The following is a 27,001-nucleotide window of genomic DNA, read 5'->3' as shown; positions in this document are numbered from 1 at the left end:
TATTAGCGTGAAATCTATGCATTTTTGTTATCCTCTTTATTAGGCATGTGCATATTTCAGTAACATTCATTTGCACATAATATAATACAAACATTGCATATCACATCAATTTATATCACTTTATAATCCACAATTTACATGATATATTTTCATCTCATAGAAGCATTTTAGCATATTTTCTTTTTTCATTTTCATTTACATTTATATTTTAGGGGGGCAGGCATCAATGAACAATCATTACCACGTCCTACCAGAGTTTACAAGGATGTTATCTTTCCACAATGGGTAATAAACAATCCATAAATAAAGCAAATAAACTACATTCACAGTCAAATATAGCCACGATAAATCAAATCAAATCTGCTCATAACCCCAAAACGCTGCATCACAAATTTATGCCAGACTTTGAATGCCAACATGACAACGTATAAAAAAAAAATCTGACATGCAGACGCCAAAGTTCCGAAGCCTCAAATCACAAGCCAATGCGCCAACGTATAAGCACCGATTGCCTCGTAAACAACAACAAAATAAATACAAAAGCTTTCAGGCACAACGACACAACGAATCCATTCAATACTTTTTTTAAAAAGCATTTCACAAACACACAAAAAACACCAGCAAGCACAAATAGCAGCAGAATAAAGGTCAACACAACAATGTTTTGACCCGTTACACAACATTCACACACATTTATGTATCATATCACGATGAGTCACTGTCGCTAAAACACATACGGACCGCGTGAGGAATCTACCGTGAAACCAAGACTCGTTTAGACCTTGTTTCGTCTCTAAAAAGCTCCATATTGCCAAACTGGATAGACATTCAACTTTGGATGATTCCCATTGGAAGACATTTGTGCCCAAAAATATCAATTTTCATTTTTTTTTTACTTCTTAGACAGAATGCAGAAATAAATATCTGACCAATCTCTGGGTTTTGGAAAGGAGACACGACAATATCACCACACGTGCGTTAACTAGAGCAAATCTGCACTATATTAGGATGATGTTTTTATTTTACAGATGGAAAAGCTGTAGATGTGATAGTCCTTGGCTTGGTGGGTTTTATTGGTGGTCTATGATAGTCACACATTTCTTGAGATGAAGAGCATAATCTTTATTTTCTAATCCTATATTGTACTTTCAATTGCTTTTGTTGAAATTGCTAATTGCATCTGCTGTGCATTTTATTTTCAAGTAAAACCTGAAAAAAAACAGCCTTTCAATGTCAGTCATTTCACTGATTTCAAGTATAATTTTACAGTAAACTCGCTGTGCAAATGCATGACATAAACAAGAAAAAAAATCCTATCTCATTTGAATGGGTGCTTTTTGCTTAATGATGTTAAATAAGCACATTCAAATAGAATGGAAAACCCCAAAAAACACATCACAATCAAGTGGAAATCCCTGAGACGGATCCATTTGATTGGACGTTTTTTGTTTAGTTTTTTAACATTATTTTTTATGCAAGTAAAAAAAAATGGGATAAAAGCAGGAGCAACGTTTCTAGGCTTATTTCAACTAGCTGAACTACTTGTACATGACGACAGATTTTTGTGCATGATTAAAAATTAAAATTATTACTCAACATTGGACTTGGTACAGAATTTTTGCATTTTTTTTGCGGGTGAGTGTTACAAACTAAGGCTGAATTTAAAATAGTGGAAGTCGTATTACGCTGCCATTCTTATTCGGCTGTGGTCATGCATATAGAGGCTTATTATTATTATTATGTTCATCTTGATTGACGTTTGTGGCCAGGCAAGGAATGTTTAAGACTTTTTGACCTCAATTTAAAGGCCCAATTTCACCTCAAGACGTATTTTAGTGAATTCCATCCATTGGACTTCGCTCAGCTACAACCCGAAGTCTTTTTCTTTGGTAAATGAACCACAAAAAAGCGCAAAAAAACCAGTTCAGTTTCATGACGACGTCATGCTTTCACAACAGCATTTTTTTTCTCCGAGAAATTCAATCATTTTATCGGAAAATTATCAATAAACTGCAGTAAAATACACCAACATTAGATGGTTAACATGCGGGGCAGGCTGCAAGGGAAACATTTTTTGTTTGTTCTTTTCTTGTTTTTTGGGAGAAAGCTGATAGCAACGCGGCATAAATTAACATAAATTATGGATTGGTCTTGGTCGTGTATTTTTAAGACTCGTGGACATGATTCTATCATTTGATTGGTGTGCAAAAATCAGTCAAAGTGTTTGGAAATCTTGGCTAATGTTGCAATATGAGCTCTTCATGGCAGTGATTATGTTCTCCGCGTTTTGGTAACGTGGATACGCGTGGCAAAGGTGTCCGGCTGGAAAGGAACAGATGGAGTCCGGCCTTCTGCGTGCTGGGCCAATCGCCTTTGAGCGGTAGCGGGGATGGGGGACTATCATGAAAGGGGGGAGGTCTCAGTCTGAGAGGAGACTGGTAAATGATTGGCGTGGACGGCATATGTTTTCAGCATCCCGGCTAAGGACGGCTCGTGGCGTTTCTGGAATGTTAAAGGGATTGGTAAGAGATGGAGGTTTGTTATAAAGAGAGGTCGTTAACGTCATACATCAAGGACGAGCTGATGATCAAGAATTACGTTCGCCATGGCCGTCGATGGCAATGCTTGAAAGTCAGATGAATAATAAATGAAGGATGTTACTGGATGCTACTAAGTGAAGTGTGGCATATAGTTTGCTTTCATTTTATTATTAATCATGTAAACAGATTCAGGGATTTTCTATGTTAACCGCTTTGGGAATTTTTATGAGTTTTTCATGGGGGTTGATGCGAGTTGATGCAGTTTCATCATTATTTTAGATCATTAAATGAAGGATAATTTCTTTTAGACAGTCCATTTCCTAAAATGTTAATGTTTTTTGGGGCTCTATATTTTTGTAATTGTAATTTTACACTGCAATATAATTCATTGTGCTGCTGTTTTTGCTGTACTCACCTTGAATTTGGAAAAGAAAATGTACTGTTTTAGATTTTAGAAAAGTACTAGTAATCAGTAGTGTTTTTGTGCATAAGTTTAGCACCAGAATTTTAAAGAAGCAGAAAAATGTGGCTGTTATAATTAATTTGATGAGGGATTTGGACAAAAACTGGCAATTTGTTTGTGCTATTATCATTTAAATGAACTAATTTGAGATCACAGATCAATCGTGCTCATTCTAGGGAACAGAAAATATATCTCATGCACAATAAAACAAAAATAGGAAACATGTACCGTATTTTCCGGACTATAAGTCAAACTTTTTTTATAGTATATGTGGGTCCGCGACTTATGTTTTTTTTTCTCTGACTACAAACAGCCTGTTCTACTGTATTGCTAAGCTATGGCTAGCTATAAAAGACTGTTATGTTAGCAAATGCTAACATTTTTAATGTTGTTACTTTATGTTGTTTATGATTTCTGATCAAATTAAAAATTCCCCATTAAAAATGCAACTTTGACTCCATTGCGAATTCTTTATTGTTCATATTCTTCTTCATGTATTCTTTTATTGGTGGAACGGGACTCCCGATTGGAAAAGTCTTTAATTCCTTTCGCTATCTTGTTTTTTAAATAATTACAATAAAAATTTGGACAGATCTTGCATTCTACTACAATGAACTAATTACTATGATTTTTTTTTTAACCTTTTCATTGTGTGTTCTTTAGCTGACGCACTTATACTCTGAAAAATACGGTAGTTCATGTGATTATAAATGAGAGCAAACTGTTTAAAATGATAAGTCATAATTACATTATAATTGTTTAACTTGCCATAAAATAACACCATGTCCAGACCACACCCACTTACTTCAGTTTTGGGCACCGCCCACCGCCACGTTCTCTTGACTGGGTTTTTGTGGGGGTTGGGGCTTTTGTCGCACCGATGGGCGCCCCCCCGGTGGCCCCCCTTGGCCCTGGTTTGCAGGTCGCGGCTGCTGGGTGGTGGTCCCACCGGTGCGCCCCTGCTGGCCGGCGGTTCTCGGCTGCCCCCCTTGCGATAGCTGCCTGGGAGGCTGCGAGGGCCTCGGCTGAGGAGGTTTCTGACCAGCGCCCCCTTGAGGGGGTCTTTGTTGCGGTTGGGTGGCCGACTGTTGCCTCGGAGGTTGAGGGGAGCCCCCCTGGCTTCGCTGAGGATCACCCGAACCCAGGTTCGCTGGGGGTTGGGGGGCCTGGGCGGAAGGGACTTGCTGAGGGGCACCTGATGGGAAGAAACCATCCCATTTCCTCATTCTGAACCGGACTTGGAGATTCTGATCATGTCCGAAAAATCATTAATATGCAGTAGTCAAATATAGCTGACATTCAACCATGGGAACTTTAAGGAAATCTCCTGATGACTGCAAATCTTGTAAAATTACAAACAGATTTTAAAGCCATTTTAAAGCCATTAACAAATTGAGTTATTTACCCGATACTAGTTTGTTTGTATTTTTTTTTCTAATTAATGAAGGCAACATTTTCACAAAACCTGAATGTATAGAAATAGGTATTGTTTCCATTTTTTTCCCCATTTAAAACTGTAAATAAAAAAGGAAAACTTATCAAAAATTGGATTCACTCTTTTGAACCTAAAAATGGAAATTTAACAAGTGAACAAAGTACAAAAAATCGACCATATTTACTGGGCAATGTGTCAAATATTACATCTCTGGATAGACTGGCTATTGAGTGACCTGTTTTTTTGTCAACCCCATCATCCATTGAACCAAATCCTGTTCCCGGGTGGCACATAAGTACCAAAATATATGACATTATAAGCTTCAGTTCTTACCTGTAGGTGATGGTCGCTGTTGAGATTGTGGAACTCGAGGCTGGGCAACAGGCTGAGGAGACACTGCTTTCTAAAAATGCCAAACAAACAAAAAAAAGATTAACATAAAACATTACTCATTAAACAAAAATTCCTACGGATCTAACTACGTATTTACTATTTAACCATTTGGTGCTGTGATTTTCCACTGACGCTAAAATAACATTGCCAGCAAAGAAAGGCTCCTTATTGACTCCTTATTTAGCAGTAATTTTTACTATATTTCTAACATTGGTGGACGAGTGGTTAGCACGTCGGCCTCACAGTTATGGAGTCGAGGGTTCGATCCCAGGTGGGTCCTCACAGTGTGGAGTTTGCATGATCTTTCTAAGCTTGTGTGGGTTTTCTCCGGGTATCCGAGTTCCTCCCACATCCAGAAAACATGCAATCTAGGCTAATTCTATGCTTAATTGCCCATAGGTAAGAGTGTAAGTATGAATTGTTGTTCCTCTCCTGCGATTGGCTGCCTGTAGTTTGCCGGAATAGGCTCCAGCACCCCCCTCCCTACACTTTGTTTACCTGCGCGGTCGTGATCCGGTTGACGGAGGAACTGGAAGCGGGTCGAATCATTTGGTTCATTTTCAAAACCACCAATTCCGCTATCTGGGCACGATCCTCATCCTGCTGGTCACCGATGAGCGGCATCGAGCAGTCGTCGACCTAAAAAAAACAGGACGACGATGCACTCCACGATCTTTTTCCAGACTGGCAAACCTCGCCTTTTCACTCTGCCCGCGAGTACCTCGATAATGTAGTCCACTCCATCTTTACCGTGAAGAGCCTCCACAGCGCAGATGTCCAAACCTCCAAAGATGTTAGCACAAGTGTCCACCCACTTCCTATACCTGAAATATCGTTAGTTAAGCGCAATTTTTTTGACGAAAAACTTCCCAAACGTATTTTAGCGCTCTCACTTGTCCGACATGGCCACTTGCTCGAGCATGGACGAACCGGTGTTGGTTTTCCAGTTACCAGAAATGGACGTCCTCCTGTTAACGGTCATAAAACCCGATGAAAATTTGCTCTTTATGCAAACATTTTCGTTTATTTTTAAATCCTAAATACACTCACATGTAGGCTTTGTAATTGTCCCCGATCTTCTGAATGCGAACGTCGTACTTGGCGTCAATAAAAGGCTCCGACGTGGCGTAAGTCTTAGTCAGGGCGACGACACTGGCGATATCTTGGAAGTCATATTGATTGTCCACTTTCACCTATATTAGAGATGCAAATATGATAAAATATCAGCACGTTTGGCTCGTTAAAGTATGTAGCTCTACCTTTCCCATTCCTGAGTGAGCGTGGCCCATCTTGATCACGGCAGGAAATCGAGAAGATGTGATCTAAAATTCAAATGATTAACACTTTCACAAAGTGCTCTGGCAAAAAAAATGGATGTCGTATGGATTGACTGTCCAATACGGAAGCTCAAATTGAGCAAATCTCTTCTAGACGGACCACCTGAGACGGTTCCCAGGTGGCACATGAAATGGATGGACTATTGACGCCTGCCGGCCTGCCCGTGCCAATGAGAAGATGTCATAACTCACCATTTCCCTGTGGTTTGGATAGTAAACCTGCTCAATCAGAGGAAAGTCCTCTTGACCAAGTTGTTTGTGGAGCCTCGACATCTGCGCAAACTAGGAAAAGAAATCAAACTAGCAAAATAGTTCCCGGGCGGCTTATTTACCGAGAATGTCGGGCGACCTACCACCCACGGTTTGTCGCAAAAATTGTAGAGAGAGTGTAAAGAGTTGACACTCGGAAGTCCAGCGTATTGCAGACCGATCACTAAATTTCGGTGGTCTCCGTTCCTGTCCATGCTGAAGGCATGTTGTCTGATCAGGACAAAGTCTGGTTTGAAGGATCTGGAATTTAACAGAAGAATATTTCAGGATTAAGAACTAAAAAAAACAGCCGGGTCCATTTTGACTGCAAATATAGGAAAGTCCAAGATAGGTTGCTCTCATTTTCAGTTCTTACAGTCCAGCATAGTTCTATCAAGATTAAAAAATAAAAGAACAAAGCCAGTATAAACACCAATCTAGAACAAATTCCACTTACTTATTAACCTTGTGGCCATTCCTAATAGCATCAATGCTAACTGTGTAATTCCCTGATGAGTCAGCCACCAGGTTGATTTCGGAAAATTCCGCCTGGAAAGACAGCGATGGGATTTACTTGCGATTACTAAAAAATAATATATATGTATATATATACATATATGTAGGAAAACCTACCTGTTCCACCTTGATGTCAAATTCACCACCATGGACTTTTTTTCCCCTGAAAACCTTCACCCTGGACATAAAAAAAATTGATCACATTGTTAGTCCTTAACCATGCAAGCATTAATGTTGTTTTTCTTCTGTATTAACTGACATTTACCCATAATGAATGAAACAATTTGATTTTGAATAATGTTTTTTGGCAAGAGTACTCGTTGTGTGTGCCATATTCCATGAAATGTCCGTCATTTGCGACAAGACGATAAAAACGGACTGCCATAGATAAAATTCCTTAGTTGTTTAATTGTCTTTAGCTTGAAGCATTTGTGCCAATTGTGCTAGGTACCATTTTAAACGTGACTATTTTTGGACTTGAAAACAATTCGGAGCGGGCGAGTGGTTAGCGCGTCGGCCACACAGTTTTGGAGTCGAGGGTTCGATCCCAGGTGGGTCCTCACTTTGTGGAGTTTCCATGTTCTCCCCGGGCTCGCGTGGGTTTTCTCCGGGTATCCGGGTTCCTCCCACATCCAGAAAATGTGCATGCTAGGCGGATTCTATGCTTAATTGCCCATAGCTATGAGTGTGAGTATGATTGGTTGTTCCTAAGCTTGCGTGGGTTTTCTCCAGGTCCGTGTGGGTTTTCTCCGAGTATCCGGTTTCCTCCCACATCCAGAAAACATGCACGCTAGGCTAATTCTATGCTTAATTGCCCATAGGTATGAGTTTGAGTATGAATGGTTGTTCCTAAGCTTGCGTGGGTTTTCTCTGGGTTCTCTGGTTTCCTCCCATATTCCAATAATATGCTAGGCTAACTGGTTGAACACTCTAAATTGCCCCTAGCTATCATTGGTTGTCTTTTGTCTCCTTGTGCCCTGCGATTGGCTGGCCACGTGTTCAGGGCGTCCCGCGCCTGGTGCCCGAAGCCAGCTGGGATAGCCTCCAGCACCCTCCGCGACCCTTAAGAAAATATTGTATCCGACCTCACCATTCAACGAGATCTCATTCCACGAACTGTCATGGATGAATCGTGATTTATTTTTTTCCTCCGCCCACTTTGTGACCCACATTTCCATCCGGGCTCGAGCCCGAGCTCTCACCAGTCCGTCTGCTGGTCATCAATCACCAAGAGGACTTTCGCACTGCTAGACACCCCCGCTCGGTCGGCCGCCTCGGACAACGTGGCCGCTGCGGCGGCCGTGGTTTGCTTGACGGCGTTGGATAAGGACGAGAAGAAGCCGGAGCTTCCGCTAGCGGACGGCGGCGGTGGCTGGCTGACGGGGGGGCGCCTCTCCGACGGCCCCGGGGACACCGCGGGGCTCGCCTGCTGCTGCTGTTGCTGCTGAGGGGGGGGCTCGGCACGCTGTTGCTGCTCGCCCATGTAGCCGTTGGGCAGGTTGGACATGAAATTGCTGTCCGAGAGTCGACGGCGAAGGTAGTTCATGATGCGGACTGAAGAAGGACAAGAAACAGACGTCGTCAAATTCGGTTCTAGAGGTCTAGAGGTATGAGTGGTCAGATTCGAATCCGTTTCAAAATGGATCCGTGAGTGTCTGCCGTGACTGAATGAAATGGGAAATCCTACCTGGGAGTCGTTACGCCCGAAAAAAAAAAGGATGCTGAGGTCTTACAAGTGTTGCACGGGAGCGCTCTCGGGTTGGAATTGACACGCGTGTCGTCTTCTGGCTGGTGGATTCATCCAAAGTCCTTCCTGCTTCACCGCCGTGGCCCCTGCGTCCTTCCCCTCCGTCCCTGTTCTCCCCATAGCCCTGCGTCACCGCGATCCATTCGAGTGAGGCGGCTGAGGGAGGGGTGGGGGTACCCTGCAAGAAAAAGCGCTGTGTCAAAATCCCCCAGCTTAGAGCAAGACACTTCCGGTATTCTTCTTTTATTTTTAGCTCGGAATGAAAACAAATCACGTGAAAAATGGTGCAGTTACCCCGATCTGGTTCTGTTTTATTATGCTAACATGCTTCCTGAATAAATTGTATCTTATTAATAACGTTACATTTCTAGCAGCTTGTGCAAGCGCGTGCTTGGGGGAAGTACTTCCGGTGTTTTTGAGGGTAACTTGACGGAAGTTGGGGAGCAAAGACATGAATTGGTGCTGAGGAGAGAAGCAGCAAAAAGGGGCGTGGCTCTTTTTCAGACATGATGCCTCCTGTTGCCTCAGCATGACAAGCACGACACAAAAATCTTGCTTTTTTTGCTGCATTCTTTATTGCTCATTAAAACTCGATACTATTTTTTCCTTCCTGTTGTCAATTAACACAATAATATAAGGTATTTGTACATTCTCTGATTTTATGTACGCAGTGTTCCTGAGCTGCACTGCATCAGTTGCAGTTATTTTACATGGAAAAGCGTGGGCATCCCATAATGGCAAAGTACATGGCCTATATACTAATGTGATATGCTGCTGCATTTCCGTAAGTCATTACCGGAACACAAATTGAGTCAAAATCCGCATTCAATTTTCACTTCCTGTATCTAAGAGGGTTGAAATGATAGGTTGTCATTTGTTTTGAATTTTTGCTTAATATTAATGTAAAATATTTGCAGGTTTTTGGTCCACTTTGGACTTTCCTGTAATTACAGTGAATATTATTGTCCATTCAAATGTAAAATGAATAAATTCATATATATTGGTGTGCATTTCCAGGATTTTCCACTAAGTGACAGCAGACACATTTTAACCTTTTTGTCCACTTGATGCCATTTAGACGTCAGAATAATAGCTTTGTGTCAAATTTGTTTTTCTAAATGGAGTGAGATGCAATTTAATATGTATTTGTACAGTTTTCTGGCACTGCTTGATTTAAAAGTGTATTTTAAACTATTGCCTCACACCTTGTGTTGCTATTTCAAAGGCTGCCTCTAGAAGGCACTGTTGATCGAGAATAAATTTCATTTTTTTTGTCACTTCAGGAAATAAAAAAGACTATTTTTTGGGGGGTATGATGTTGAAAAACTATATTGTTAAAAAATAATACATGCCATACACTTCTGATTTGACCATCTTTTCCTTATATAGGGACATTTTTTCAGTTTTTGTTAAATTTGTCCTTATGTAGGAGTATTTGGGAGTTCTTGTGTGGTCAGAGACAAAATCCTTTGGGCTAGTAGTGTGCCACTTTGCAAATGCATGCGTGTATGGGCAAGTTATTGAAGTGGTTGGAGCGATGGTGGACTCAGCATGTGAAAAAAAATGCAGTTTGGCAAGATTGCTGTCCAGAGGGGAGGGGGGAAGGTGCTGTTGGGGGCCTGCCAGATCTCTGGAACAAAAGCCTTCACAGCATTTTTTTTCATGCCCTCAGGAGAAACGAAAAGAAATATAATTTGTGTTAAAGAAAAAAAACAGAGGGCATAAAATGTTAATATTATCACTAGCATCGTGACATTTATGAGACACCCATTGAACTCCCGTCACGATCTTGAACCAGCATTCCTCCTGAAGGACAACAACAACACCGTGTAATGACGAGTCTTTGATTGGCTCCCAAAGTAGCCAATGGGAATGCAGGGAATGTGTCCCAGGGATGCGTGTTTGCACTCACCTGATACGTTACCTGGCGGAGAAGCTCAGAGGCACAATCTCATTACCTATTCCAACGCCGTCCCCAACCGAGGCTCATTGTGTCCCGCATTCCCGAGTCGGCCAGTTTTCATCTGAGTTTTTTGGACTGAAAAGCCAGCAAAAATGGCCGTGGCCAACTTCCACTACATTACTCGCATGAGCAGCGGATTCAAGGTGTATATTTTAGAGGGTAAGTATCTTTTATTGACTTACAAACTCTTCTTAATCCTCTCTAAATGATATCAATTATAGTTAAATGTGCTTTTATCATAATAACATGATGACCACTAACACATTGGATTTTGTTATTGCTATATTTCTGTAACATCTTATCCTTTAAATAGTGTTTTCTAATGAAAATATCCAGGATAAGATGCTACCAAATGTTGTCATGTTGAATCAGATTTTTTTCTATACAGATATATACATATATAGAGATATTGATGTTAATAATGTTCATAATATATGCACATTTTCTCTCATTAGCGCAAGGGAAATATCCATGCCCGAGGCTGTAGAAAATCAGCATAGGTGTGGTTAAACCAGCAACCCCCTCCCTCTACAATGGTATTAGATGGGAGTAGTTTGCAGGTGTTAAAGCTCTGTGAACAAATTTAAAAGCATTGAAAATAAACATCCGCCATTCAATTTGTATCAGGGCGCTTGTGGAAAACTCGTTTTCTTTTGGCACATTAGCGGGAAAATTTGCATACACTGTAGTTCAACGACTGCTATGAATGTCAATTGGAACGCGTTAACTCAAGCAACCAATAAACATTAGCCCCCAAACTCCTCCAATATCTCACAATACACATTCAGGTCATTTCTACATCATATTAAAAGTGGTCGTCAATGATATTTTTTAATTTATTTATTTATTAACTTAATTATTACCTATCTATTTATGTCTAAAATGTCTTTTTCTGTGTCTGTATTCACACCCTCTTGCTACTGTGACAATGAAATTTCCCGAATACGGGATGAATAAAGTTATAAAGTTATCCAATCCAATCCCAAACCATCCAAAACTGTAGAAAATATGGCCACCAAAAATATCTCTATGTCAAATCAATCAAAATCAACCCTTTAAAGCAAGGGTGTCAAACTCTGCATTAACGTCAACTTGATTAGATATAATATTTAGATTTTTTTAAATAAAAAAATGGATTAAAAGAACTGGATTAAAATCCCTGAATATTCAATTTTTTATAGATCTAAAACAATGTTTATTTTAGCTTTTTGTATATATTTTTAGATTTTACAAAATGATTTTTGAACTAAAAACACAGAAAAAAATGATTAAAAAATGACAATGATGGATTTAAAAGGGGAAAAAATCAGGAAATTTAATAGACATCTATACTCTTCATTTGAATTTGATCCTAAAACAGAAAGTCGGCACTCATGATTTTCTTTCCCGGACCACACAAAATGATGCGGAGGGCCAGATTTGGCCCCCGGGCCGCCACTTTGACACCTGTGCTTTAAAGGATCTCCTTGAAAAATAGGCTCCCAAATCAGACGGAATTGTGTATTTCTTCCTCATCACAAAACGTGTTGATTGGCTGGTGGGAGGAGTGACTGGGACACATGCCAGCATTAAGATGAAAAACATCATTTACCGTTAGCATTGAATCAGCTGTGTCGTGTTGTAACTCTCACAGATCAGGTCCATCGAGTTTTGCAACTTAACGGAGTTTACAATTAACGGTGAGCCCGCGCGCGCAAAAAGAGAAAAACAAATTTGTACCACAGGTATTTCAATGTCAGATCAAAACAATTACTTGTCCTTTTTCGACCCTCAAATTAGAGTCATTAGTCCAACAGTCAGCCTGACATAATTCTGTACTTTTTTTTCTAAGTGAGCCACAAAGAGTGTTAATGTTTTTCAAATGTGTATTCTTTGTTTATTTCAGGTCAGCCTCATCTGAGGAGCGAAGACAGATTCCGACACATGACCAATGAACGGACTCGAACCCCGGCGCTGTATCCTAAACGCAAGCGCAGCCATGAAAGATGCCTCACTCTGGAAGAAAGGTGAATATGGCCATATATAAAGCCACGCTGGGTCGAAAAGACGGCAACATTTTCTCATATTTAGCGGCGCAAAGTGTTTGAAATATGGGGTGAAAATTTTAAAGTCATCTTTTTGGGGTAGATTTACAACAATAGTAGTTGGCAAGTTCACTATTTATTTCGAAATACTAATAATTGTTAAATATGATTTAAATGTTAAATCTCAAATAAAAATCCTGAATCTAAATGTTAAGTCCAAATACTAAATAAAAATCCTGAATCTAAATGACGAATCTAAATCTTGAATAAAAATCCTAAATATAAATGTTAAGTCTAAATCCTAAATGTTTTAACTAAACATTTAGCTAATATGTTCATTCAAACAACCCGGAAATAACAAAATAAAAGCCAGAGGGAGCTTCAGTAGCTTACAAATGAGCTCTTCCGGCTTTTATTTTGTTAAATCCAGTCATATAATTTGCATATTAGAAAAATACAGTAATCCCTCGAATATCGCGGTTAATGTAGACCTGCGATAATCGAAAGAATCGCGAAGTAGGGTCACTTTTTTTCCTTTAGTCCTGAGTAATAATAGCAATATTGGCTTTTCACACTTTTATGAACTTTAAAAAAAAAATTAAGTATTCATAGCAGACAAAAATCGCAAAGAATAAATTCGCGATAAGTGAAGTCGCGATAATCGAGGGAAGACTGCATTTAGTTGCGACATTTAGGATTTTGAATTAACATTTAGATTCAGGATTTATATTTACAATTTAGATTTAGGATTATTTAAATGTAAGATTTATATGAAGCACTTTTCATTTAGAAACAAATAATGGAGTTGCTAAATATGTTTGATAATGTGCAAAAAAATATGTTGGCTCCATATTTGAATCACTATACGAAATAGGAGACAATGTCGCCATCTTTTTAACTGGCCCGTATGGCAGTTGTACTGAAGTTGGTGCTTTTATTTCAACATTGAGATGATCCCTTCTTTGCTGTATCTCAGACGCGAGCGAGCCCTGAACCGAAGCCACGGTAAAGCGGCGCAGAGGACCCCCGCGGTCTTCGCCGGCCCCCAAAGTCCCACCACCACCACCTGGAGCCCGGCGCCCAGTCCAACCAGCCCTTTGCCCTCGCACGTCTACTACACCCCAGTCATGGAAGAACCTCTGGCGCTCATCAAAAAACCCAGAAAGGAAGCCGAGAATCCAGAAGAGAAGACTAAAAACACCGGCGCAAGTCAGATTCAGGTAACGGTTTGGAATATTAGAAATGAAATCAATGACGAGACGACGGCGGAGTACGCTTTTGCGTCTTTGTAGTCGGAGTCTAGCTCCGGGGTTTTGTAGTCCGCCAATCCAGCTGTACGTATGCAGGCCCAAGCTTGTCCCAGCTATGCGGCCCAGCCAGATTTGGGAAGAAAATGTGAGCGATGGAGGAAAGAATGCCGTCAACAAGACCAAACAAACTTTGACCTCGTAATCAACCGCCAGTGGGATTCGTACTCTCTTGGCAAACCTGTTCAAGCACTTTTCACTCGTCTTGTTTTGCTATTAAATTCATACGCCAGCTTGGAAAAGAATGATTTCAGAAATGTTTTAAAAAATTCAGCTAAAAGTGTTCAATACAGCGTCAAATGGGAATGTTATAGGATTTGGGAATAATTTAGAAAAGTTCAACTCTGACTTGTGACCTCAAAATATCGTTCCTTTCCAGATGCGTCCCTCTGTGATCACTTGTGTCTCTTCGTTAAGAAAGCCCACCGTGACTTCTGATGCCCACCAGAGTCAGTCCTCAGGTCAGTTAACTGTTTTGATTAAGCTACTAAACCTCTAAATATCACCACTTACCATCTCAATTTCCTCTTTTTAAGCATAAAAGTGAACTTACTGGTCGTAAAAGGCACATTCAAACACAGTTTAAGTGAATTTGAGATCGATCTAATTGGTTTTGGAGACATTTCCTCGACCACTTCTTATTTGCTGGTCACTTTCTATTGATTTGTGGGAATTTGGGGGTTATTTCTTGTTGTTTTGGGGGCATTTTAACTTTCATTTTCAACTGATTGACTCTGAGAACGAATCAGAAATGGAGAAAAGTGCAGTGGTGCACACACTTGATCAGACAACTCACCAAATTTTGGTTTTAATGCACCCAAGTCAGAAGAATTGAAAGCATTTAATTCTGTGTATAGAGCACAGGTGTCAAAGTGGCGGCCCAGGGGCCAAATTTGGCCCACCACATCATTTTGTGCGGCCCGAGAAAGTAAATCATGAGTCCCGACTTTGTCTTTTAGGATCAAATTGAAAATAAAGAATATAGATGTGTATTATATTTCCTGATTTTCCCTTTTTTAAATCAATAATTGCAATTTTTGAATCCAAGCTCAAAAAGCATTTCATCTAAAAATAAATATCTAAAAATGTTTTCTGTTTTCCACTTTGATATTGAACATAACCTTAAAAAGACGTTTCGCCCTAATAAGGAAAAAAAAGCTCAAATTCACATTGTTCTAGATCACATGTGTCAAAGTGGCGGCCCGGGGGCCAAATCTGGCCCGCCGCATCATTTTGTGCAGCCCGGGAAAGTAAATCATGAGTGGTGACTTTCTGTTTTAGGATCAAATTAAAATGAAGAGTATAGATGTATATTAAATTTCCTGATTTTCCCCCTTTTAAATCAATAATTGTAATTTGTAATCATTTTTAATGCCCTATTTGCTATTTCAGTCATCTCCAAAGGCAACTACGACCACGGGGTGGAGGAGCACTTCCAAAGGAGCCTTGGAGCCAATTACCAGAAAAGTCCATCCCAGCAGCTCTCCATCAGCGTGTCGGTCGATGACCACTTCGCCAAGGCCTTGGGCGAAAAGTGGCTCCAGATCAAGTCCAAGTCCTCCTCCTGCTCGTCGACGCCCCCCAGCAGTCCGAGCGTCACGCACTCCCCGGCCTACGCGGCGAGCCCGCATCCCGCCGTGAAAGAACCCGCCGGCAAATCGCCATCGGCGTCCAACCACTGGTCCGTCAATTAACTAAGAGAATGACCTCTGACCTCGGCAGGGAATTGACTTTCAACATAGCGTATTTTCCATGCCGCTTGCTGACTGATGGACACTTTTGGGGTCGTCTCTGATTGGTCCACCGGCCGCAGACAATTGTCGCGTCCGTTCGGATGGTCTTCGTACGCTTCGTTTTTCCGATCAAAGAACCGGCGAATTATTCCTTAACATTTCTTTTGATTCATTTCAACGTCACATAGCATTTCAGGCGGCACGGTGGATAAGTGGTTAGCGTGTCCGGCTCACGGAGGCTTTGTGTGGAGTTTGAATTTAATTGAATGCTTTTATTGTCTTTATACAAGTATAATGAGATTCTGCCCATGCTTGTGTGGGTTTTCTCCGGGTCCAGATTTCCAAAATATGCATGTTAGGTTGATTGAACACTCTAAATCACATGTGTCAAAGTGGCGGCCCGGGGGCCAAATCTGGCCCGCCGCCGCATCATTTTGTGTGGCCCGGGAAAGTAAATCATGAGTGCCTACTTTCTGTTTTAGGATCAAATTAAAATGAAGAGTATAGATGTATATGAAATTTCCTAATTTTCCCCCTTTTAAATCAATAATTGTCATTTTTTAATCCATTTTTCTGTGTTTTTAGTTCAAAAATCATTTTGTAAAATCTAAAAATATATTTAAAAAACTTAAAATAAACATTGTTTTAGATCTATAAAAAAATGAATATTCAGGGATTTTAATCCAGTTCTTTTAATCCATTTATAGAAAAAAACCCAACCCGAGTCTGACACCCCTGCTCTAAATCAGTCATTTTTTGTCACAGGCCACGTTGTATGTATTTCAACTAGGCTGCCAAAAATAATCGATTATAAATTGACAGCTTTCTGATCATACCGATCAATAGATCTTTTTTTGGACATTAAAATGAGTACAAATCTTCTCCAATTATTGATTAAAAAAGGGGAAACACAGGAAATATTCCCTGTACATCTATAATTTTATTTGAATTTGATTATAAAATGGAAAGTCGGCACTTATCATTTTCTTTCTCGGGCCGTACCAAATGAGGAAGTGGGCCAGTTTTGGCCCGTGGAACACCACTTTGACACCTGTGCTCTAAATTGTCCCCAGGTGGGAGTATTTGCTTAATTGGTCGTTTGTCTTTTTGCGCTCTGCGATTAGCTGGCCTCGGCTGTAGTTGGCTGGGATAGGCTCCAGCACCCCCGGGGAGGAAAAGCGGCATGGAAAATGAGTGAGTGTTTCATTTCATTTTGTTATATTTATATACATTTCATCTTTGGTGGTTTACCTGACAGGCCTATATTTTATGAGTGATATTGTCTCTACATTTGTTATGCAAAAGAAACGTTTTTAAACATTTGCAATAAATAAACATGTAAATAAGACCCGAAACGCTACTTTTTGTGTTCTTAACACACATAGCATCTGACCCAATTTGGGGGAAACATTATATGAAGCCAAAATATATGAATTTGAGGAATATTAGTTTTGTGATGTTGCTTGAAGTGGGATGGGCAGCACTTCAGACAAGGTGAAGTGAGTCAGTATACGTCTGTCGCACATCCGGGGCGCCCTTTGTGGATAATAATGAGAGGTTGCCGTATAATAAAAAAAGGGTGAGCAACAAAAGGGGCTTTTTTTACTGTATATTGACGGGAATGTAGCCTGCGTGTTCAAACATGCACTGCGTTCTGACATTCCTGTCTCCTGAGAAAATGACTGTGAGATCCTACAGATCCTGTTTGGCAAGGGAAAGGAGGGAGGGAGGGCCGGTAGGAAAGACAGGGAATGGTTAGGGTTGGGTTTGAGAATGAGCCGCACGCTTCGGTTACTTATTTGCATGCCCTATCTTGCCTGGACTTCAATTTTTGGTCATGCTCAAAAGGGTTTTTGTAGGGTTTCTTTTTGGACTTGGTTTCTTTTTGGTTTTGTCTCGTGAGTGACGTGTCAGTTTATGAAATATAATTAAATATCATTCTCCTAAAGTCAAGTCTATATTGAAATAATACATTATTATTATAAATTATAATGGACTGGATCAAGAATGTGTTCAAATTGGTGCTTACTAGGATTATGAGTTGCCCTAAGGATAGTGAGTAGGGACTAGCGTCATCTAGAGGCCAAATACATCAATTGCAAGGGTGGAATTAGTTAGAGTTTGGTATTAATACTGAAAAACCCAATGGATTATGGGATTGAAATGAATGCTTTAATTGTCATTATACATGAGTATAATGAGATTGAAATTCATTCATTTTTCGAGCCAGGGGTGCTGGAGCCAATTCTGGCCAACTCGTACCAAAGGATGATTTAAAGCAAGATGTCAAAGATGCAGCCCGTGGGCTAGAAGTGGCCGGCCAAGGGGTCCAATCCGGCCCATGGGGTCTTAAAATGCCCCAAAAGCAATAGGAAGTCATCTGGAAATGCCTGACAAACTTTTCCACCATGTCGTCGTATTAAAACTTAACTCAATTAGTATTTTTTTTTACATGGTTAAATTGTAAAAGAGGCCATACCGTAATGATTAATAAGAAGGAAGCGATCAGCAAATATGGAGGCAGTGAGGCAAAACAACATATCGGAAACAAGCGCATTTTTGCTGACACACCGCATGCAAGAAGGTGATTTTTTTTTAATTTAAGTGATGCTATTAAACTAAAAAGTACAATTTAAAACGGAAATCTAACACGCAATCTGCATACAAAGTTATTTAAGTTTTTATTTTTGTGAAAGACATTTTTGTACTATAAGTCGCAGCAGCCAAAATATACACAATGAAGAATTAATTAATAAATTTAAAATATATATATATATATATATATATATATATATATATATATATATATATATATATATATATATATATATATATACACATATATACATATTTGTTATTTTTTATTTAATTTTTTTTTAATTACAAATATATATATATATATATATATATATATATATATATATAAATAAAACATGAGCATAAATGGCATTTGGGAAGTAAATTTTTGACATTTTATCCGAAACATGACCAAACATACTATAAAGTGACCATAATAAAATGCAGATCAGCAGTTTACATGTACTACTATAACAGTTTTGTATAGAAAAACAACATAACTAGCAAAAAAAGTGCACTATAATAGTCCTGGAAATTAATGAAAAATTGCATTTTATTTTAACCCATAAAAGCCACTGGAAATAAATTGCAGTTTCCCACATATATTCCTTTAAGACCCCTGCTTTTTTTTTTGCTACCGTGCAAACAAAGAGGCAAAAAAATGAGTCTTATGACCACAGAGCGGGCGGGCACTCAACCTGCTGCTTATATAAACAGCCGTGCGGTGGAAACCTTCTAATAATCCATTGTTTGTTGCTTGTTTGCAGTGGGACGGCGTAAACTTTTCCTCCTTGGCAGTGGCGCAAAAGTGAGTGAGTAAAAACTGTTTTCTCATTGGGTGCTTACATTTTTTTGTTGCTAGAGTTATGCAAGAAAAGCTCAGGAGATTAAAATGCCACTATTTTCCAAAGTGATGGCGACTAGTCTTAAATCGTGACTTTTGGCAAGGGGAGAAAAACAGTTATTAAGCAATATTGAGCTTTCTTTGTAATTCAAATGCACAATGGCAGTAAAGTGATAAAAAGAAGAATTGCAGTATTGTTTGATGGTGGAAATGTCAATCAAGTCGAATGTCAAATGATGTCTTTTAGCATTCAGATTGTTTTGGTTTTTTTTTGTGTTACTTCGAGTGCGTTCCGCCAACTGAAATCAGAAGCGTGTCCTGATGTACCGCAGCCGAGTCTGCTTGAATAAATAACACGGCACTTTTTGCTATTAATATTCCTCTCGTAAGTAATGTCATTTAATATCAGGCATTTTCTCTTCTACTGATTGATAATTCATCTTTTTAGCTGCTCAAAACTAAATGCCATCTTGAGGAAACCTATCCAATATTATGAAGGAAATATACTTTTGTGTGGCCTGGAAAAGTTGTTTGGTGAAGAATAAGTATTATATGGCGTTAGATTCATGTCGCAATTCCATACGCGCACGTGTTTGAAGCGTACATTTATTATACGTACTTCACGCGATTCATTTCGTGTTTCAGGTTTTCCAATATTCACCAATCCGGAGTTGGGATGCAAGGCAAATTCTTATTGGGTGCCTGCTGTCCAATCACAGTCTACATTTTCCACGTCCATCTATAACAGGGGTGTCAGACTCGGGATTTAACGTCAACTTGATTTCATGTGGGCCGGACCATTTTAGATATAATATTTAGATTTTTTTTTAATTAATTAGATTAAAAGCCCTGAATATTCCGTTTTTTTATAGATCTAAAACAATGTTTATTTTAGCTTTTTTTATATATATTTTTAGATTTTACAAAATGATTTTTGAACTAAAAACACAGAAAAAAATTACTATTATTGATTTAAAAGGGGGGAAAATCAGGAAGTTTAATATACATCTATACTCTTCATTTTAATTTGATCCTAAAACAGAAAGTCGTCACTCATCATTTACTTTCCCGGGCCACACAAAATGACACGGCGGGCCAGATTTGGCCCCCGGGCCGCCACTTTGACACAAGTGATCTATAAGTACTTAACATTGATATATTACTATACGCATCCGCGTCTGATATTTTTTAAGTTATCGCACCAAATCAATCACGCACGTTCTTCCCACCTCTTGTTATGTTTAGACAGTAAACACCCAATCAGAATGTATGCTGACTCCTGATTGGTTGAGAATAGTGGCGGACTTGAAATATGAAACAAATCACAATCGCGATTATAGTGCATATCAAAATGCATTGTTAATGTGTTTCAAGAACTAGAATTGCTGATAATTGCAAATTTACACGAAAAACACAATTTACTACGCATAGAACGTATTCTCGTAGTGTTGAACGCGCTTTATGTACGCCATATTTCACATTATGCTGATGTTTTACTTCATTTTTGCAGCACATCTCACCACTGGTTTGCCGTCATAATGGATGTTCTCCAAGATATCTTCCCCAATTGCTTGTATTCCTACGCACAAACAATGCTCACTTAGCAAAAAATAACGACCCCGCATCGTTATTTTTCATCTCAGTCGTCCAATCGTAGCTTACTCGGTTCCCTCCGATGGATTCAAGCGACACCGTCACCCCCATAATGACCCCCATGTCCGAGTCGGACATGTCCGGTTACTTGTGGCTCTTGATTCTGGGCTTCGTAATTGCCTTCGTCTTGGCGTTTTCCGTGGGAGCCAACGACGTGGCCAACTCCTTCGGCACGGCGGTGGGATCCGGGGTGGTCACCTTGCGACAGGCTTGCGTCCTGGCCTCCATCTTCGAGACGGCGGGGTCCGTCCTGTTGGGGGCCAAAGTCAGCGAGACGATCCGGAACGGCATCATCGACGTGCAGATGTACAACGGCTCCGAGCACGTCCTCATGGCGGGGTCGATCAGTGCCATGTGTGGTAAGCGCCGTCTTTTGATTGGTCGTTTGAGCTGAATTTGAGAAAGAGAAAAAAAATGGAGGAATCGTGCTTTATTTTGTTTTTTGACAGGTTCTGCTGTGTGGCAGCTGACGGCGTCGTTTCTGAGGCTCCCCATTTCCGGAACTCACTGCATTGTCGGGGCCACAATAGGTTTCTCCATGGTAGCCAGAGGTCACCATGGGGTCAAGTGGGTGGAGCTTCTCCGCATAGGCGAGTAGTTTCATACGTTTTCAAAAGTTTTTGTTTTTGCCGACATTCCGGATGTCCCAATCAAATGTGAATCTTATTTTCTGAACCGCTTTATCCTTACTGTGGTCGCAGGGGGGTGCTGGAGCCTATCCCAGCTGACACACTGAATTGGTGGCCAGCCAATCACAGGGCACAAGGAGACAAACAACCAATGACTCGTAGCTAGGGGCAATTTAGAGTGTCCAATCAGCCTAACGTGCATGTCTTTGGAATGTGGGAGGAAACCGGAGTACCCGGAGAAAACCTACGCAGGCCCAAGGAGAACATGCAAACTCCACACCGGTGTCGTGACCGGACGTTTGGTAGAACGGACGTTTGGTAGAACGGACGTTTGGTAGAACGGACGTTTGGTAGAACGGACGTTTGGTAGAACGGACGTTTGGTAGAACGGACGTTTGGTCGAACGGACGTTTGGTCACCGGGTTGTTACTGTTGAAACCAGCTCTCAAAATTATAATCATGAGAGAGAGAGAGTTTAATATCTAAATATCTATCTAATATCAAAATATCAACAGTAAACTCTGTCATAATTTGACAGCGAGCGAACCTGGCGACCAAACGTCCGTTCTACCAAACGTCCGGTCGACCAAACGTCTTTCGACGAAACGTCCGGTCACGACACCGGTGGACCGACCTGGTTTTGAATCCAAGACTCCCACTCTGAGGCCAAAGCGCTAACCACTCAGCTGCCGGGCCGCCCCAAAATGTGAATTGTACATGTTATTATTATCATTTTATTTTTATTTTTTTGTACAGTGGCTTCCTGGTTCTTATCACCAATGCTGTCCGGCATCTTGTCAGGGATTCTCTTTTGCTTTATCCGCAAATGCATTCTTTCCAAGGTGAGGTTCATCTTTTCAATCTGTTCGGTTGTCATGCTCGCAGTAGCAAAACTGCAGTCAAATAGTTTGTTTCTATGGCAAATTATTATTGCGCAACATTTTTAGTCTGACGATAGAACATTGACTACTTGGACATTTAAAAAAAAAAAGCATTAATGTCTTCAAATGGGATAGGCTGACCCGCTCCCCAACGGCCTCCGAACTCTTCCAGTGTTCTACGCCTTCACGGTGGGCGTCAACCAGTTCTCCATCATGTTTACAGGAGCACCAAGTAAGTGAATTTGGACCCCCGACAACGCCAGATATGATAAATCATAATTCCGGCAGTGAACAAAAAAAAGGAGGGGCCCTCTTTTTACAGACGCACTTATCACTAGGCACCAAACATCAAAACCGTTGACCAAGTATGGGGGGGTGCAGGCATCAGATGGGTGCAGAAAACACACTTTTTGTAATCCAATCATCTTCCAGAGCTAATTTCAGGACACTTGTGTGTACTTAATATACAGTATTTTTTTTGTTAACCTGCATTTGTTTATTAGATCAAATAAGTCAGTCAGAAAAATGTATTTTCTATAATTTTGCTGACCTATTTCTGAAATGAAGAGAAAAAAATGGAATGATATGTGCAATGTTATCTGTCTGGTACCCTGAACATACTATTTATTATCTTATCAGAGTACTGCAAATACTTCTGTTGTAGATTAGTGTACGGTTACTCATATTGTTGTCAGCAGACTGTTCACTAATTTACAACTAAATGTCTGATCAATTCTCTTAAGTATAAGCTATGAGTGGATATATGTTACCGTTTAGCAGCTTGGTTGAAACACAATTTTGCTTATGTAATGTTAAAAGATACCGTTTAATTTTTGATTTTTGTTTCAAATACTGTATTTTCTGTCAAAAAGCATCCCTTCTTTGACCTTGATCTAAAAAAAATGAAACACACTCGCAATTTAAAAAAAATATCACTTTGACTTTCGGGAGCAAACAGCATTTTTTGTGAATTAAAAAAAAGATCCGGTTACATACAACATGTTTTTTCCCGTATTTTTGCAGTGCTGGGATTTGACAGGGTGCCATGGTGGTGCATGTTATGCATCTCACTTGGATGCGCCGTCATCACAGCATTGGTGGTTTGGTTCGTTGCCTGTCCACGCCTGAAGAGGAAAATCAAACGTGAGTCATTTCTTTTTTAGATATAAAACACAGCCGCGTTTTGTGTCGACGTGGGTGAAAACTTCTTCTTCTGCGCTTTTTGAACAGAAAAACTTGTCCCCCCTCCCTGTGAGACCCCTCTGATGGAGATGACCGCACACGAAACCACGTCGAGACCCCGGGACCCGGAACCTCAGAGCCCTCCGTCATACTCCCAAAACGTTGCCTTCAAACTCGGCGGCTCAGAAGAAGCCGACCTCGACAAGGAGGTCAAAGACTTGCATGCCAACAATGGTGGGAAAGATCACATCGTCTTTGAATTCCTCAAATCACTCAGACCAAGTGACAAAAACTGAGATGTTCCGGTCTACGTTTGCAGGACTCGATAGCAACGCCGGTCCCATGATGATCAGCGACCCCCAAAGCGGACGATTGCACGCCGTCCAGAAGGACTCGAGTCTTCACAAGGACTTGCTGCACAAGCTACACATGGCCAAGTTGGGCGACTGCATCGGCGACAGTGACACGGAGGAACGTCCCATTCGGCGAAATAACAGCTACACCTCCTACACTTTGGCCATCTACGGCATCCAAGGAGAAACCAAGAACAACGACGAATGGAGAAGGAGATCCAGACTGGACAGCTACACTAGCTACGATTCGACTCTGACCAAAGGAGGTTCCGTCAAGGACGGCAACCAGGAGCACCCTCCCGAAGATGATGAGCTGGAGCTTGACCCACCCGTTGTTTCCGCCCTTTTTCAGTTCCTTCAGATACTAACGGCGTGCTTTGGCTCCTTTGCACATGGCGGCAATGACGTCAGGTAAAATGGGAAGTGCCAGTCATTTAACGCATTGATTTAGAATTGTACAAGTAAGCTACACACACATGCATTTTGGGACTATAAATCGCACTCGAGTATAAGCCGTGCACTGGACTATAAGTCGCATTTTTGACAGTCATTTTTTATTTGATCTGAAACTAAGAACAAACATAATTTAAAGTAACCCTAGTAAAATGGAGAACAGCAGGCTAAATAGCAGTTTTTTTCCTAATATAGCCTAAAAAATATTTTTTTTTTAACATAACAGGCTTTTGGTGGTCAATTCAACATCTACAAACATGATGTCATAAGCTGGATTTAATTGAACACTACTCAAAATGCATCAAACCAAATGCATGATTTTTAAAAGAAATTTATAATATAACCTCAAAGGACCGATGTTATGTTTTTATCTGGCTTTTAATCATTTAATTTGTGTTTCCAGGGACCAAACTAATTAAAATGAATGAAATGTTTTGCTAAAATTAGCAGCTATAGTCATTCAATCATTCATTTTGTGAACCGCTTATCCTCACAAGGGTCGTGGGGGGTGCTAAAGCCTAGTCCAGCTCACTATGGGCACCAGCAGGAGAGGCTATTTTCAAAATAGCAAAATTCCCATTTTACGTCATGGCAATGCAGAAAATATGTGTTGAATGTAACTTCTAAGACTAAAAAAAAGGAAAAAATGTGCAGCTATAACCAGAAAATATCTTTAAAAAGTAACAGAGTAAAGAAAAGTGACATTTTGAGGTTTCACAATCATAACAACAAACCTTTTGGGGAAACTGAAGCGTTTTTATGCGTCAGCATGACAAAACAAACTAGTAAATACCAGCAACAAAATACATTGATTGATTATACCTGGAATAGACTCCAGCACCAAAAATGTCTGTATGTAAAATGAATCATCACAATAATATATTTCTCTTTCTAGCAATGCCATTGGTCCACTTGTGGCCCTCTGGCTTTTGTACCAAAGTGGTGCCGTTACTTCAAATGCACCAACACCCATCTGGCTACTTCTATATGGAGGAGTGGGCATTTGCATGGGACTTTGGGTTTGGGGCCGCAGGGTGATCCAGACCATGGGAAAAGATCTTACGCCCATCACACCATCTAGGTACAGTATGAAAAGAATATCTGGCTTGGGGTGCTGGAGCCTATCCCAGCTGACTTCGGTCCACAGGTGGGGGACACCCTGAATTGGTGGCTAGCCAATCACAGGGCACAATGAGACAAACAACCAATCACTCGTAGCTAGGGGCAATTTAGAGTGTCCAATCAGCCTACCATGCATGTCTTTGGAATGTGGGAGGAAACCGGAGTACCCGGAGAAAACCCACGCAGGCCCGGGGCGAACATGCAAACGCCACACAGGTGGAACCGACCTGGATTTGAACCCACGTCACCCACCGTGAGGCCGATGCGCTAACCACTCATCCGCCGGGTGCCCACTTACATTATATGAACCTGTGAAATTATATTTTCCGTATTATGTTCCATTTTAGCGGCTTCAGCATCGAGCTGGCCTCCGCGCTAACGGTTGTCGTGGCGTCTAATGTTGGCCTTCCTGTCAGCACGACACACTGCAAGGTAATGATGGAGAAAATCCGTGTTTGAATACAGTACTTTGTGACGGATCGCCATATTTGAACGCAGGTCGGATCCGTGGTCGCCGTGGGATGGCTGCGTTCCAGGAAATCGGTGGATTGGCATTTGTTCCGGAATATATTTATGGCCTGGTTTGTCACTGTCCCTATCTCAGGTCTTATCAGTGCTGCTATTATGGCGCTCTTCATTTATGTCATTCTTTAATCAGAATCTTCAGTAAGAGCATTAATACCTCATTCGGCAGAAAAATGCTCACATATTGGAAGAACAACTAATGTATGTTGCTATTATTGACATTGATTGTCATTTTATATTGAAAAATGCAAAGGAAGGAAAATATATAAAACAAAATACAATGTATTCACAGTGTTAGAGTGAGATACTCCGTATGACCACTTTTAAAGGGCCATATGTACAGTATATATTGTAATATTCTATTCTATTCTTGAGATCAAATTGAGCAGAAGTTTGGGTTAAAAATGTCACGGAGGTATGTCAACTATATTTATATTATTTTGATTTTAAACTGCATTGTGGGGAACAGTAAAAATGTTTCCTACAACAAATATAGCAAAGACTGATCGATAACTGTTGAAAATATCTCGTTTTTTAAATTTCAAATACGGTGCGATGCGTATAGAATTTGAAAATTAAAAAATATATATTGTAAAGGCTTTCGCTCCGCCCAAAAACACGATTATTCATCACATGACTGATGTGTGTTATTCATATGTCCACTAGAGGGTAGTGATGCATTGCCAACAAAACTGTCGCTACTGGTAAAAAATGATGTGCGTGTAAAAGTGAGTACTATAATATCTTTCAAATAAAATTTGGGTATATAAACCCTACTTATTTTTCTCAAAATGTTGGCTGACAACTCCATGAAGAACTATTGTAAAGCATACTCTTTCTTTTTCATTAAAAGTGAACTTGACCCAGTGTGATTCCAATTAGGCAATTATTTTTATCCATCCATTTTCATTTTCCTCATTAAGGTCACAAATGAGTTTTTTCCTGCTCCAGCTGACTTCCCTTGGATTTACTGCCAGTCAAATTGAGGAATATATCACACAATGTACACATAATGAGACAATAACATACAATGAGAGAAAAAATGGTTTAATTTTTGAATTTTAAATAATCACTG

At 40.3% G+C, this 27,001-nt stretch overlaps 3 protein-coding genes across 3 annotated transcripts; 2 read left to right on the top strand and 1 right to left on the bottom strand.

Annotated features, from left to right (window-relative positions):
- Positions 1-1,620: 1,620 nt before the first annotated feature.
- syn1 (synapsin I) lies at positions 1,621-9,085 on the bottom strand. Its single transcript, XM_077601196.1, has 15 exons — positions 8,975-9,085; positions 8,621-8,858; positions 8,136-8,487; positions 7,051-7,111; positions 6,875-6,966; positions 6,522-6,678; positions 6,361-6,450; positions 6,091-6,153; positions 5,882-6,024; positions 5,725-5,799; positions 5,553-5,655; positions 5,330-5,470; positions 4,772-4,841; positions 3,809-4,198; positions 1,621-2,502 (listed from the first exon to the last, which is right to left on the bottom strand). The coding sequence occupies exons 3-14, from the start codon at positions 8,477-8,479 to the stop codon at positions 3,810-3,812; spliced, it is 1,728 nt and encodes a 575-aa protein (XP_077457322.1). The 5' UTR covers positions 8,480-8,487; positions 8,621-8,858; positions 8,975-9,085; the 3' UTR covers positions 1,621-2,502; position 3,809.
- Positions 9,086-10,622: 1,537 nt separating this feature from the next.
- On the top strand, positions 10,623-16,250 carry vgll4l (vestigial like 4 like). Its single transcript, XM_077601058.1, has 5 exons — positions 10,623-10,802; positions 12,529-12,649; positions 13,644-13,887; positions 14,354-14,435; positions 15,367-16,250. Exons 1-5 carry the CDS (start codon positions 10,736-10,738, stop codon positions 15,666-15,668), a joined length of 816 nt encoding a protein of 271 aa, XP_077457184.1. The 5' UTR covers positions 10,623-10,735; the 3' UTR covers positions 15,669-16,250.
- A 178-nt stretch (positions 16,251-16,428) lies between these two features.
- slc20a1a (solute carrier family 20 member 1a) lies at positions 16,429-26,769 on the top strand. The gene is made up of 12 exons (XM_077600802.1): positions 16,429-16,901; positions 19,052-19,092; positions 20,639-21,140; positions 21,231-21,371; positions 22,167-22,252; positions 22,427-22,523; positions 23,315-23,434; positions 23,522-23,707; positions 23,793-24,237; positions 25,175-25,360; positions 25,749-25,833; positions 25,900-26,769. The coding sequence occupies exons 3-12, from the start codon at positions 20,804-20,806 to the stop codon at positions 26,053-26,055; spliced, it is 1,839 nt and encodes a 612-aa protein (XP_077456928.1). The 5' UTR covers positions 16,429-16,901; positions 19,052-19,092; positions 20,639-20,803; the 3' UTR covers positions 26,056-26,769.
- Positions 26,770-27,001: the final 232 nt, after the last annotated feature.

The sequence above is a fragment of the Stigmatopora argus genome, chromosome 5 (assembly GCF_051989625.1).
Source record: "Stigmatopora argus isolate UIUO_Sarg chromosome 5, RoL_Sarg_1.0, whole genome shotgun sequence".
NCBI classification, from domain to species: domain Eukaryota; kingdom Metazoa; phylum Chordata; class Actinopteri; order Syngnathiformes; family Syngnathidae; genus Stigmatopora; species Stigmatopora argus.
Note: the sequence above shows the minus strand (reverse complement) of the source record. Positions and strands in the feature narration are given on the sequence as shown.

Bases quoted from the DNA above. Each gene is read 5' to 3' on its own strand.
- syn1 (XM_077601196.1), bottom strand. From the start codon at position 8,479: ATGAACTACCTTCGCCGTCGACTCTCGGACAGCAATTTCATGTCCAAC. The intron at 5,471-5,552 runs GTACTCGCGGGC...TGTTTTTTTTAG, and splicing joins GAGTGGACTACATTATCGAG to GTCGACGACTGCTCGATGCC. The intron at 4,842-5,329 runs GTAAACAAAGTG...TGGCATTTTTAG, and splicing joins ACCGGATCACGACCGCGCAG to AAAGCAGTGTCTCCTCAGCC.
- vgll4l (XM_077601058.1), top strand. From the start codon at position 10,736: ATGGCCGTGGCCAACTTCCACTACATTACTCGCATGAGCAGCGGATTC. The intron at 10,803-12,528 runs GTAAGTATCTTT...TGTTTATTTCAG, and splicing joins CAAGGTGTATATTTTAGAGG to GTCAGCCTCATCTGAGGAGC. The intron at 13,888-14,353 runs GTAACGGTTTGG...GTTCCTTTCCAG, and splicing joins CCGGCGCAAGTCAGATTCAG to ATGCGTCCCTCTGTGATCAC.
- slc20a1a (XM_077600802.1), top strand. From the start codon at position 20,804: ATGGATTCAAGCGACACCGTCACCCCCATAATGACCCCCATGTCCGAG. The intron at 21,372-22,166 runs GCGAGTAGTTTC...TTTTTTGTACAG, and splicing joins GGTGGAGCTTCTCCGCATAG to TGGCTTCCTGGTTCTTATCA. The intron at 22,253-22,426 runs GTGAGGTTCATC...CAAATGGGATAG, and splicing joins GCAAATGCATTCTTTCCAAG to GCTGACCCGCTCCCCAACGG.